The sequence below is a fragment of the Prionailurus bengalensis genome, chromosome C1 (genome assembly GCF_016509475.1).
Source record: "Prionailurus bengalensis isolate Pbe53 chromosome C1, Fcat_Pben_1.1_paternal_pri, whole genome shotgun sequence".
Taxonomy (NCBI): Eukaryota; Metazoa; Chordata; class Mammalia; order Carnivora; family Felidae; genus Prionailurus; species Prionailurus bengalensis.
Genome location: NC_057345.1, coordinates 211734000 through 211745697, shown reverse-complemented (window position 1 = coordinate 211745697; position 11698 = coordinate 211734000). Strand labels below are relative to the sequence as shown.

Genomic DNA, 11698 nt, shown 5'->3' with positions numbered 1-11698 from the left:
AGTTAGTAGAAGGAAGGAAATAACAAAGGTCAGAGCAGAAATAAATGAAATAGAGTCTAAAAAGACAACAGAGGGGCGCCTGGGTGGCGCAGTCGGTTAAGCGTCCGACTTCAGCCAGGTCACGATCTCGCGGTCCGTGAGTTCGAGCCCCGCGTCGGGCTCTGGGCTGATGGCTCAGAGCCTGGAGCCTGTTTCCGACTCTGTGTCTCCCTCTCTCTCTGCCCATCCCCCGTTCATGCTCTGTCTCTCTCTGTCCCAAAAATAAATAAACGTTGAAAAAAAAAATTAAAAAAAAAAAAAAAGACAACAGAAAAGATCAATAAAACTAAAAGCTGGTTCTTTGGAAATACAAACAAAATAGACAAGCCTTTGGCCAGACTCACCAAGAAAAAAAGAGAGAGGACTCAAATAAATCAGAAATCAAAGAGATGTTACAACCGATAACATAGAAATACAAAGGATCATAAAGGTCTTTTCCTTTTTTTTAAAGATGGGGGCGCCTGGGTGGCTCAGTCGGTTAAGTGTCCAACTTCAGCTCAGGTCATGATCTCGTGGTTCGGGAGTTCGAGCCCCACGTTGGGCTCTGTGCTGGCAGCTCAGAGCCTGGAACCTGCTTCAGATTCTGTATTTCCCTCTCTGTCTTGGCACCTCCCCTCCTCATCCCCCCCCCCCTATATATATATATATAAAATAAATAAATAAACATTAAATAATTTTTAAAAGATGGTTTATGGTAGACTCTATATGTTCAAAGATGTTCATTGCAGCATTGTTTGCAATATCAAACAATCTGACAGAACCTAAATGCCCATTGATGGTGACAAAGTTTTAAAAACAATTATAGTAAACCTGTAAGATGGAAAACGTTGCAGAAATTTCTAAAAGATATGCATGGGCCAGAGAGATGCCATGCAGTACTAACAAGTGAAACAAGGAAGTTGCACAAAAGTATACAGAACTTAGTCTCATTTTGCAAATATTAACTATATGTTAGTATATGCGTAGAAAAAAGGACTGTGAGTCTAGCTACCAAAAGTAAATGTGATTCTACTCAAGTGATGAGATTCACCGTGGACTTTTGCTTTTTACTTTGTCCGATACTGGACCATTTAAATTTCTTCATTAGCATGATTGACTTTTGCAATATAAAATCAACATAGGTTTAGATAGAGTGGTAGACAGACAGATGTGTACATTCTTTGTAAAGCTGCATTGCCTTATGGTCTCTCTAAGCAAAGTCACATTACCCAGGAAAAAATAAAATGCGAACGTTCACTGCAATCTCTTGGCAAAGTTCAAAGGGGGAAGCAAATTATAGAAGCCAGGGAAAAACATCCTAAACATCTGCATCCTCCTGTCCCCCAAGCACCCTCCGCACGACAGCACGGCCAACCTCTTTGTCACCTCACCTTCTGAAAATTACCCATAAATTCCCAAAGAACTCAGCCTTGGCTTTCTTCTTTTAGGATCCTACCTATTTTCTTTCCTCGTCTAATCCTCTGTCCTTCAAACATAAATCGATTTTGTCTGTCTGGACTTCTTTGGGTTTTCCACTCTTGAAACTGGCAGACAAACTCAAAAAGAGTGGGGTGGAGGGGAGGGCATGGGCGCGTATTAATTCATGACTAGCAGCTATCTGTGCGACACAATCTATCTCTTGTATAAGGTATGATGCACACATACATACCATGATGATCCCACTTCAGTCACTTCCCCTGGAAGTAAATGGGACGCAAGAGGCTAAGAGCAAAAAAAGGAAAAATGAGGGATCTTCCATGGTAGTTATTACGGTTTGATTTAGAGTGCACACACATATTTCACAAGATACCTCATGCTCTTTTGAAGACAAAAGAACAGTAGCCATCCAACAGTGTTAATCATTCAAGATACTATTTTCCCCGCTAGAAAAACAGAGCCTAGGAAAACGGTTATAAGGGTGCATTACAGCCAATGATTAAACTTTGCCCTCTTCTAAATCTGGTGCACTCTACTCTCTTGTCTCTGCTGCCAAAAGGCCAGAAACGTTGGAGGATCACCTAGTGTCTCATTAACTCTTATTTGCATAATTATTATTTAAGCGGATTACCACTCTTTGCGCTATCTATGCAGGCAGCTCTCCTCTCTGGACCAGAGCTTGTGGCGAGCATCACAAAAGTGCTCCAGCTCCAGCTCGTAATCTCAGCTGACATTCCTTCAAAGGCAAACCATTCCCAGTTCAAATATTAAATGAAACCTGGGGCGGGACTAGTCACCTTCAACTTTTAATAAGTGACTCCCGTTACCAAGTATTTCCCGGGCATAGGTTTTGAAAAAGAAAGGGAACACATGAGACACTGAACACAGGTAAGAACATGAGCCCTCCCCACCACCGCCACCAACCTAAGGCACAGAATAGAAACAGGAGTGAGGTCACCGACACCAGCCTTGATCTCCCTCGCCAGTTGCTTCAGGCTAACCTTTCAATACCCTCTCCTGGACTCCAGCCAACTGGCCCTCATAAATTAGCATCATCCGGACATGCAGCATTCCTGCTCACACCTGAGAAAATGGAGGCATCTGTATCTGATGCTGGAAAAAGCTGACTGGCTATGGGATTTACTAAGTGGCCTCCTTTGTAAAGTTTAGACTCTGCAGAATGGAATTGGTATTCAATGAATCCCAAACATGTCAAGGACTGTTCTTGTGATTACAGTCTTAACCAAAAAAACATCCAACAGAAAAGAGAGCTGCCCTGGAATGCAGAATATGCATTGACAATTTGATTGTGAAGATATACGTGTAATAAGCTATTTTTTTAAACTAGTCAGCTTTATTTTTCATTATCAAAAAAAAAAAAGTCCACCCAAAGAGTTATTACTGTCTGGGACGATGAAAAAGTATTTTTCTAACACTGCGCTCTTTTATTAGCTATGTACCACTTTACTCCACATACATATAGACACGAGATTTTTTTTTCAAGTGCAGAAATGAGAACACAAGAATAACAAGGAAAGAAAAGTTTGAGTGAAGTCAAGAGTGAGTTTTATTCAGGGAAAGGACACCGTGAGGTCTTAAGAAATCTCAAATTGGAGGTTGATATCTCCAAAACAGTCTTTACAAAACAAGGATTAAAAAAAACATTATGGAGTCATAATCTGGGTTTTTGAAACTGCTCATGATATGGGAACACAAAGAGGTAGATGGCTAAACATCCGATCTGATCTCAGAACAAGAGGCTGTGAGTCGTCTCGGGGGCGTTTGATCAAACCATTTATTTCCCTTATCTCAATGGACCTAAAGACATGAACAGACACTTTTCCAAAGAAGCCATCCAGATGGCTAACAGACACATGAAAAGATGCTCAACATCACTCATCATCAGGGAAATACAAATCAAAACCACAATGAGACACCACCTCACACCGGTCAGGATGGTTAGAATTAATAACTCAAGAAACAACAGATGTTGATGAGGATTTGGAGAAAGGGGAACCCTCATGCACTATTGGTGGGAATGCAAACTGGTGCAGCCACTCTGGAAAACGGTGTGGAGGTTCCTCAAAAATTTTAAAATAGAACTACCTTACAACCCAGCAATTTCACTACTCGGTATATATCCATGTATACAAAACTGCTGATTCAAGGGGGCACATGCACCCCAATGTTTATAGCAGCACTATCAACAATAGCCAAATTATGGAAAGAGTCCAAATTTCCAATGACTTATTTATGATCAATAAAGATGTGGGATAGATAGATATAGATATAGATACAGATATAGATACAGATACAGATATAGATATAGATATAGGTATAGGTGATATAGGTATAGGTGATATAGATATAGATACTATAGATATAGATATAGATATAGATATAGATATAGATATAGATATAGATAGGCATAGGTGATGTAGATATAGATAATATAGATATAGATATAGAATGAAATCTTGCCATTTGCAACAATATGGATAGAACTAGAGTGTGTTTTACTAAGCGAAATAGGTCAGTCAGAGAAAGGAAAGTATTATGTTATTTCACTCATGTGGAATTCAAGAAACAAAACAGATGAACATAGGGGAAGGGAATGAAAAATAAAATATAAAGAGAGAGGAAGGTAAACCATAAGAGACTCTTAAATACAGAGAAAAAAGCCGATGGTTGCTGGAGGGGTGTTGGGGGGGGGGGTGGGCTAAAAGGGGGATGGGCATTAAGGAGGACACTTGTTGGGATGAGCACTGGGTGTTATATGAGAGTGATGAATCACTAAATTCTACTTCTAAAATCATTATGACACTATATGTTAGCTAACTTTGATTTAAATCTTTAAAAAATGAATTGACAATCAATACTCAAAAGTCATCGGTAGTAAACATGGCCTTGAGAGATGGCAAAGAGGGATGAGAGAAGAACAATTCTAAAATATACGAAAAAGATGTCTACTTTGAAGAAGAAGAATCTACATGGATCCTCAAACCATAACATCTGAATCTCCACAAACAAGACAGGACTCTGAAAACCTACCTCTGTGGACAAGAGGAAAGGTCATGTGTCACGGTGAGGTGAAGTTCTTCCCTTCCAACTTACCTGTCTCCCTTTGGCATTATGCACAACTCTGTGTTTGGAGGAATTATTGGGTCCATTTTTCACTCTTCATCAAAATAAGGTAGATGGACGATGTGGAGAAATGTACATAAAGAAAGGTTTTTCAGGGGCACCTGGGTGGCTCAGTCAGTTAAGCGTCTGACTTCAGCTCAGGTCATGATCTCACGGTTCGTGAGTTCAAACCCCACATCGGGCTCTGTGCAGACAGCTCAGAGCCTGGAGCCTGTTTCGGATTCTGTGTCTCCCTCTGTCTCTTGGTCCCTCCCCCACTCACACTCTGTCTCCCTCTGTCTCTCAAAAATAAATAAATGCTAACCAAAAAAATTTTTTTAAGAAAAAGAAAGGTTTTTCATAAAGTATGCATTTCTCTTGCAGGAGGAGAACCGCTCAGGGTGAGTCCGTAGGAACGAATCAGAAAAGCTAAAGTCTGGGAAGCTCCAGCAAGGAAAAGTAACTACCAACTTTTTTTTTGGCTCAAGAGCCAAAGGCTTTGGTTCGGTTATTTTCTTGCTTGCTTATTTATATTCCACTCATTTCACAAAGGACTTAAGATGGTTTACAAAAAGCGCACAGAAAGATAAAGGTCGAAAACGTGTTGGCAAGAGAACACTAGAGCTGGGTGAGTTACACTAAGAGGAAAGATTAATACAGAAATCCAGACATGACGCAATCCTGCTGGCCACTGGAGTGGACAGAAGAGTTGACTCTAAGCTTCTTTCCAACAAAAGTCAGGCCAAGAAAGCTATCACACCCATTCAACGCTTTATCCATAGTGTGCTAAGTGCACACACAAGATACAAAACATATTGTATTTCAAGAGGTAATTAAGGATAAATAAAGTCTTAAGGGTGGGGGTCTAATCCAATATGACAGGTGTTCCCCTTATTAGAAGAGAGACACCAGGGATGCATCCACCCAGAGAAAAGGCCATGTGAGGACCCAACAAGAAGATCCCCATCTTCAAGTCAAGGAGAAAGGCCTTGGGGGGGGGGGGGAATCCAAACTTCCCCAAACTCCGATCTTGGGATCTTGGATGGATGTCCAGTCTTTACAACTGTGAGAAAAAAAATTGCAGTTATTTAAGCCATCCAACCTGTGGTAGTTTACTATGGCAGCCTGAGGATCCATAATATAGAATGCCACTCTTAGCAAATGATACCCTTACAAGAAAGAAGTTAAAATGTGGTTGAGTATGTTTTACAACATTTCTTAGTAATTGACCCTTGAAAGGTATCTAACTAAATATATAAAAACTAATATAAAAACTAAAACTCATAGATTTTTCTTTATCACAGGAGGGTTAGTTAAGTATCATCTGATTTTTGTTTCATTAGTCTAGCAAATATAGAAGAGAAATCATTGCTTGAATCAGTTGAAAATATAAGAGAGATTTAGGCACCGGGCTAATTGTTTAGGCACCGTTACTTCGGGGTCTTCCCAAGGGGTAAAGACAGTTGAGAGAAAATCAATCACAGAATAAAACAAAAAGTCAGTAAGACTGTGTTTTAACTTCAGGCATCTTTATCAAACAGGTCATTTAACATCTAACAGCAAAGAGAACCAGAAGTCAGGTCCGAAGAAAAAATTAAGGTAGACCCCATCTTACCATGGAAAGATAAGTCAACCATCACTGTCTACCTGTTCGTCCTTCCCAGCACCCTCCTATCCTTCTCACTGATGCTCGCCTTCTTCCTCCCCAGGCAGCCAACACACAATTCCAGAACATCCCATATGCTAGTATATGCTGAAGATCCTTATGTCTTTGCTTCAGCTGTCTTGAAATGACCAAAAGTCTTTCGGATGCTAACACTTTAACCTGTGCTAACCTGGATCATAGAAGCCACAGTGGGAAAGCAAACACAAGAGCGAAAGAGTCACGGTTGATCCAAAGATCAGGAAGGAACAGACAGAAGAACTTGGAAGCAAGCCTTTACAGAAACAACTATACTTCAGAACAGATCTTCACAAATCACTAGGTTTTACCAATGAATGAAGAAAATAATCGTGTGGTAAGTCGTAAAATCATAAAATCATAAATAATCATGTGGTAAGTCATGTGTGTATATATAGGTATGCAAATATTGTGTATAACATATATACCATATCTATAACCTGATGTGTATATAAGAACACAGGTATAACCCATGTAAATAACATATATAATAAAAACAATGATAAATATAAATAACATGTAAACGTATAAACACACAGGTTATATACATATATTATGATTAGTGTCTACTGATTCTAATCATATTATAAGCAAACTGCGTGCCAAGCCTTGTGATCCATACAAAGCGTGTTTTCAGTCGACAATCTGAACCCAAATTTTCCTCTTAGAAATGAATGCAAAACATCAAGATTAGATAAGTAGACCAAGAAGACAATTTTTTCAGGTCTGGATCTTTTTAGGTTAGCAAATCAAGCAGACCTGCCGCTTCTCAAAATACCCATGCCAAGGGAGTAGATTAAATACACTGTGAAGAGAATCAGGCCGATTTATAAGAGAATTTAATGTGTCATTTATTGGACGGCTTTTTTATGCTGTTATCAATTCCCTTTAACTCCACACCTTACAGAGTGAGACAAACAACCTTAACGGAAATGGTCAGTTCCTCACCTATTTGTCGACCATATTTAACATAAATTTAAAAACAGGCTGTCATGTACGGTATCCCAAATCTCTCAGAAAAGAACAGAAGTCACTATGCATTATTGTTACCTCATGGTATTATCCCAGGCAGCCACAGCAAAAGACCACAGACTCACTGGCTTGAACAACAAGATTTATTTTCTCACGGTTCTGGAGGCTGGAAAGTCTGAGACCGGGGTGTGTGGGTGGGTTCTGGTGAGAGCTCTATTTTGGACTGCAAACGACTACCTTCTTGCTGTGCCCTCACGTGGCAGAGAGAGACAGAGAACGCTCGAGTCTCTTCCTCTTCTTGTAAGGGAACGAATCCCATCCTGAGGTCACACCCTCGGGACCTTGTCTGAACCTAATTACCTCCCAAAGATGCCACCTCCAAATACCATCACATTCGGAGCTCTGGCTTCAACACAGGGATGGAGGGGCGCATAATTCAGTCCATAGCAACCACCACTGGAGTCTTGCCTATTTGGCGACTGTAGATGTGGTCCTCACTTGTCGGGTTTTGTATCATGCTCTCATCCCCCACAAATACACTTGCTGTTCCCATTCTGCCATTGTATTAGGTCCTCATGGTTTTCCCCAATATCGCCGAGGTAGCTTCAGTTCTCTCTACCAACCAGTTAACTCTATGTTGCAGTCAAACATCCCCTCCCAAAAGCCACCAACCTGTAGCATTTGTGGCACACCCGAGCTCCACCAGCAACATCCGTGAGCTTTCAGCAAGTTACTTAACCTCTCTTGGCTGTTTCCCTTCTGTGCAATGGACATAATAACAGGGCGTCCTTCAAAACCCGTAAGTTCTTAGAAGAACTCCTGGCTTGTAAGGGCAGTGTGAATGCTAGTCTTGTCATTGGTTATTTCCAAATACAGTCACATGCTCTGTACTTGGGACACACTCAACAGCTTACTAGTTCCCATATATGTCTTCGACTTTCCAATCCTTCCTTTTTTTTTTTTTTTTTTTTTGCCTTCTGCTTGAAATATCTGTCCCTAATCACTTCCACCTGTCAAAACCTCACTAATTCTTTAAAACACGCCCCCAAATGGCATCTCGAAGCTTTTCTGGTCCTTTACAGTCATTCCCCATCCAACCCTCTGGACCCTCTCCTGCCACAACACACTACATCATGGCCTCTTGACTTGTTTATTATTCTGCCTCGTGTTGGTGGTTATTTGTGTATGACTAGATTGTCGTCGGATAAGGGCATAATTATTTTTGTGCCCTTGATGGCCCCAGTCCATGGAGGAACATAATCAATGTTAGCTCAACGAAAATAACCCCAAGGATAAAACAAGATAAAGCAATAACAACTGGTCAGAGTTTGTTTTCGCCTTTTATTAAGTGATTTTTAGGCAAACATCTAGAAAGCTTCTATGGCCACAGAAAGAACACACCATTTATAGTAAATACAAAAAGGCTCAAAGTCTAGATAGAAAAATAGTGCAAAGAAGAAAGCCAAGTAGAAGTCACGATTGCTGAGCTCAATCATCAAGGTGTTCTCCATCCTTTTTCTTGGATGACATTGTAGAAAATGTCCACGTGACTGTCTTTTTAAGTTTATTTATTATTTATTCTGAGAGAGAGAGAGAGAGAGAGAGAGAGAGAGAGAGAGGATGAATCCCAACCAAACTCCACACCGTCAGTACAGCGCCTGATGCCGGGCTTGAACTCACAAAACTGTGAGATCATGACCTGAGCTGAAATCAGACTGAACCACCCAGGTGACCCCTCCATGTGGCTATTTTTAAAACGGCAAAAGCTACCTCAACTCAGAGCATGAGAGCCGAGGGGGAAAGTACCAGAAAGTCCAGGATGCAGGGAGACAGCAGGAGCAGGCAGGTGGGATGGAGGGAAGCCTTAGCCAAGGGGACCAGCAGACGCCCCTCCCCCCGCCCCCCAGCATCTGCACCCCGCCCACCGCGCGCCTAGCTGCAGCACTGCTTCTTGCAACAGCACTTCTGCTGACAACAGCACTTCTGCTGGCAGCAGCCCTTCCCGCAGCCGCACGAGCCGCAGCCACACGAGCGGCGGCAGCAGCAGACCACGGGGACGCTGCAGCAGCCCCCGCAGCAGCCGCAGCAGCAGGGACAGCAGCTGGAGCAGCAGCCCACCCGGTAGCACCTGCAGGTGGTGCAGCTGCCGCAGCCGCCGCCGCAGCCACCACAGCCACCGCCGCAGCCACCGCAGCCACTACTGCAGCCGCCGCAGCCGCCGCAGCCACCGCAACTTCCGCAGCCACAGCACCCCATGGTGTCGGTAGAGAGGTCTCGGGAGAGGGGAGGAGGGAGACTCGGGAGGTGAGGGAGGTCTGGTGCCGCCTCCTGCTGGGGGAGGGGCTTATATATCAATACCCCCCTTATTTTTAGCCCAGTTTCCATGGAAGGACCTCACAAGACCTTTTCTTTACTTCCTTCCTGAGGTCCCTGGCCACATAACACTGCTATTTTTAGCACAGCAGCCTCCTTAGTAAACTTTGAGTTTTCTATTATGAATGAAATAGCTGTGTGTTGCCTCTTGAGGCCACAACTAGAAAAATGATAGCCACGCTGTAGGAAAGAAGTCGTTCCAGGCCCCCGACCATGATGCCTGCATGACAGACAGGAGCCATCGGAGATCTTTCTGGAGGCTCCCTGCACACAGCAGGGCTTCTCCGGGATGCCCAGCCACCAAAATGGAGGGCGGGAACGGTCCTCACGTCCTCCTGGTTGATGAGAAGCAGATCATGGGAGGGCATTTTAAGTAAGCTTATAAAAGAGGTGTCACTTATAAATCCAGGGACACCAACATTCTGGGGGAAGTGCAGGCCTGCCAAAGGCAAAGCCGGGCTGTGTCTGATCCAGAAGCCACAGCATAAGCCCCAAGACAGACCATGGCGGTTTCCTCCTCTGTGCCCCCTCTGGAGTGGCTGGACTAGCCCGGCAGGCCTCAGTCCTCAAGTCAGTCCAGCAAGAACATGCCTCTGTGGACGCCTCATCACATCCACAGGCTCCCTGGAATCAGAGAATGAGCCAGACAGAGACCAGTCATTTCAAATCAACATTCCCAGGCCCCGGTGGGTCTGAAACACGGGACTGAACCCAGGTCCTCAACAGGAGAGAGGTGCAAGAGAAAGCCAGCCACCCGATGAAACCTTTCTTATTTTTGTTTGCTCAATTTTTGTAGTTGTTTTATTTTTTTTATTTTTTTTTTAATGTTTATTTAGTTTTTAGAGAGAGAGAGACAGGAGGGGCACAGAGAAAGAGAGACAAAGTGTGAGCAGGGGAGGGGCAGAGAGAGGGAGACACAGAATTTGAAACAGGCTCCAGGCTCTGAGCTGCCAGCACAGAGCCCAATTCGGGGCTCGAACTCACAGACTGCGAGATCATGACCTGAGCCGAAGTCGGACGCTCAACCGACTGAGCCACCCAGGTGCCCCTAATTGTTTTATTTATTTTTGAGAAAGAGAGAGAGAGAGCAGGGGAGGGGCAGAGGGAGAGAGAAGGATCTGAAGGGGACTCTGTGCTGACAGCAGAGAGCCTGAGGTGGGGCTCCAACTCACAAACCATGAGATCATGACCTGAGCAGAAGTCCTAGGCTTAACCGACTGAGCCACCCAGGCGCCCCTGTTTTCTCAATTATTTAACAGACAAACTACAGTAGAAATTTCTCTTGACAGATGATTTAGGAGTAGGCTGTGCACAATTCTGTCTTTAGCATCTGACGTTAGACAAGTTAAAAAGAAATGTGTAAATGACCAAGCAATTCTTGCAAACAAAAACAAACAAAAAATCTCAGGGAGCTGGGAAAAGCATATCCGTGTTTTCAGGTGAGATAGAATGCATTTACGGACACTTACTTTTTCTCTTTTCACTCTGGTTTTCACTTATTCTTTCAAAAGATTTTGTTTTGTTTTGTTTTGTTTTGTTTGCAACGGGGCAGGGGGGGGGGGTGTCATGAATCCCAGTAGAGAGAAAAATAATGTTTTGTTGTTGTTTTTAACCCAGATAACCAAGAAGTATATACAGAAACACAGGACTTTTATTTGGCGCTTGACTCAGACTCCCGTGTTAAAAAAAAAAAAAAAAAGATTGCTCCTAAATATTTCAGGCATTTATTTACCTCAACAGCTATCTATTAAATAGTTACAATGGGCCAGGCACTGGAGTAGGCCCTGGGGCAAAAAATATATATGCATTTATGTTTTCAAGGGCTCACACCTCTTGGACGTGTGTTCTAATCCAAATATAGGTTTCAGAGACAAGTCAAAGTTAAAATTAGCAAGGTGAACTGGCCAAGACTCTAATAAGGAAGGCTGTGAGAGGCCTCATGAGGTGTTTACGAGGAAGAGGGGTGAACAATAAGGCCGGGGCTTAGCTTGTGGTGTTGGTATATAAACCCCCCTCCAGCAGGAGGCGGCACCAGACCTCCCTCACCTCCTGAGTCTCCCTCCTCCCCTCTCCTGAATCCTCTCTGCCGACACC

The 11698-nt window shown here is 43.1% G+C and overlaps 1 protein-coding gene across 1 annotated transcript; it reads right to left on the bottom strand.

Annotated features, from left to right (window-relative positions):
* Positions 1–9163: 9163 nt before the first annotated feature.
* On the bottom strand, positions 9164–9487 carry LOC122479532 (small cysteine and glycine repeat-containing protein 7-like). Its single transcript, XM_043573376.1, has one exon. The coding sequence runs from the start codon at positions 9485–9487 to the stop codon at positions 9164–9166; it is 324 nt and encodes a 107-aa protein (XP_043429311.1).
* Between the last annotated feature and the right edge of the window lie 2211 nt (positions 9488–11698).

Coding starts and splice junctions, on each gene's coding strand:
- LOC122479532 (XM_043573376.1), bottom strand. CDS start 9,487: ATGGGGTGCTGTGGCTGCGGAAGTTGCGGTGGCTGCGGCGGCTGCGGC.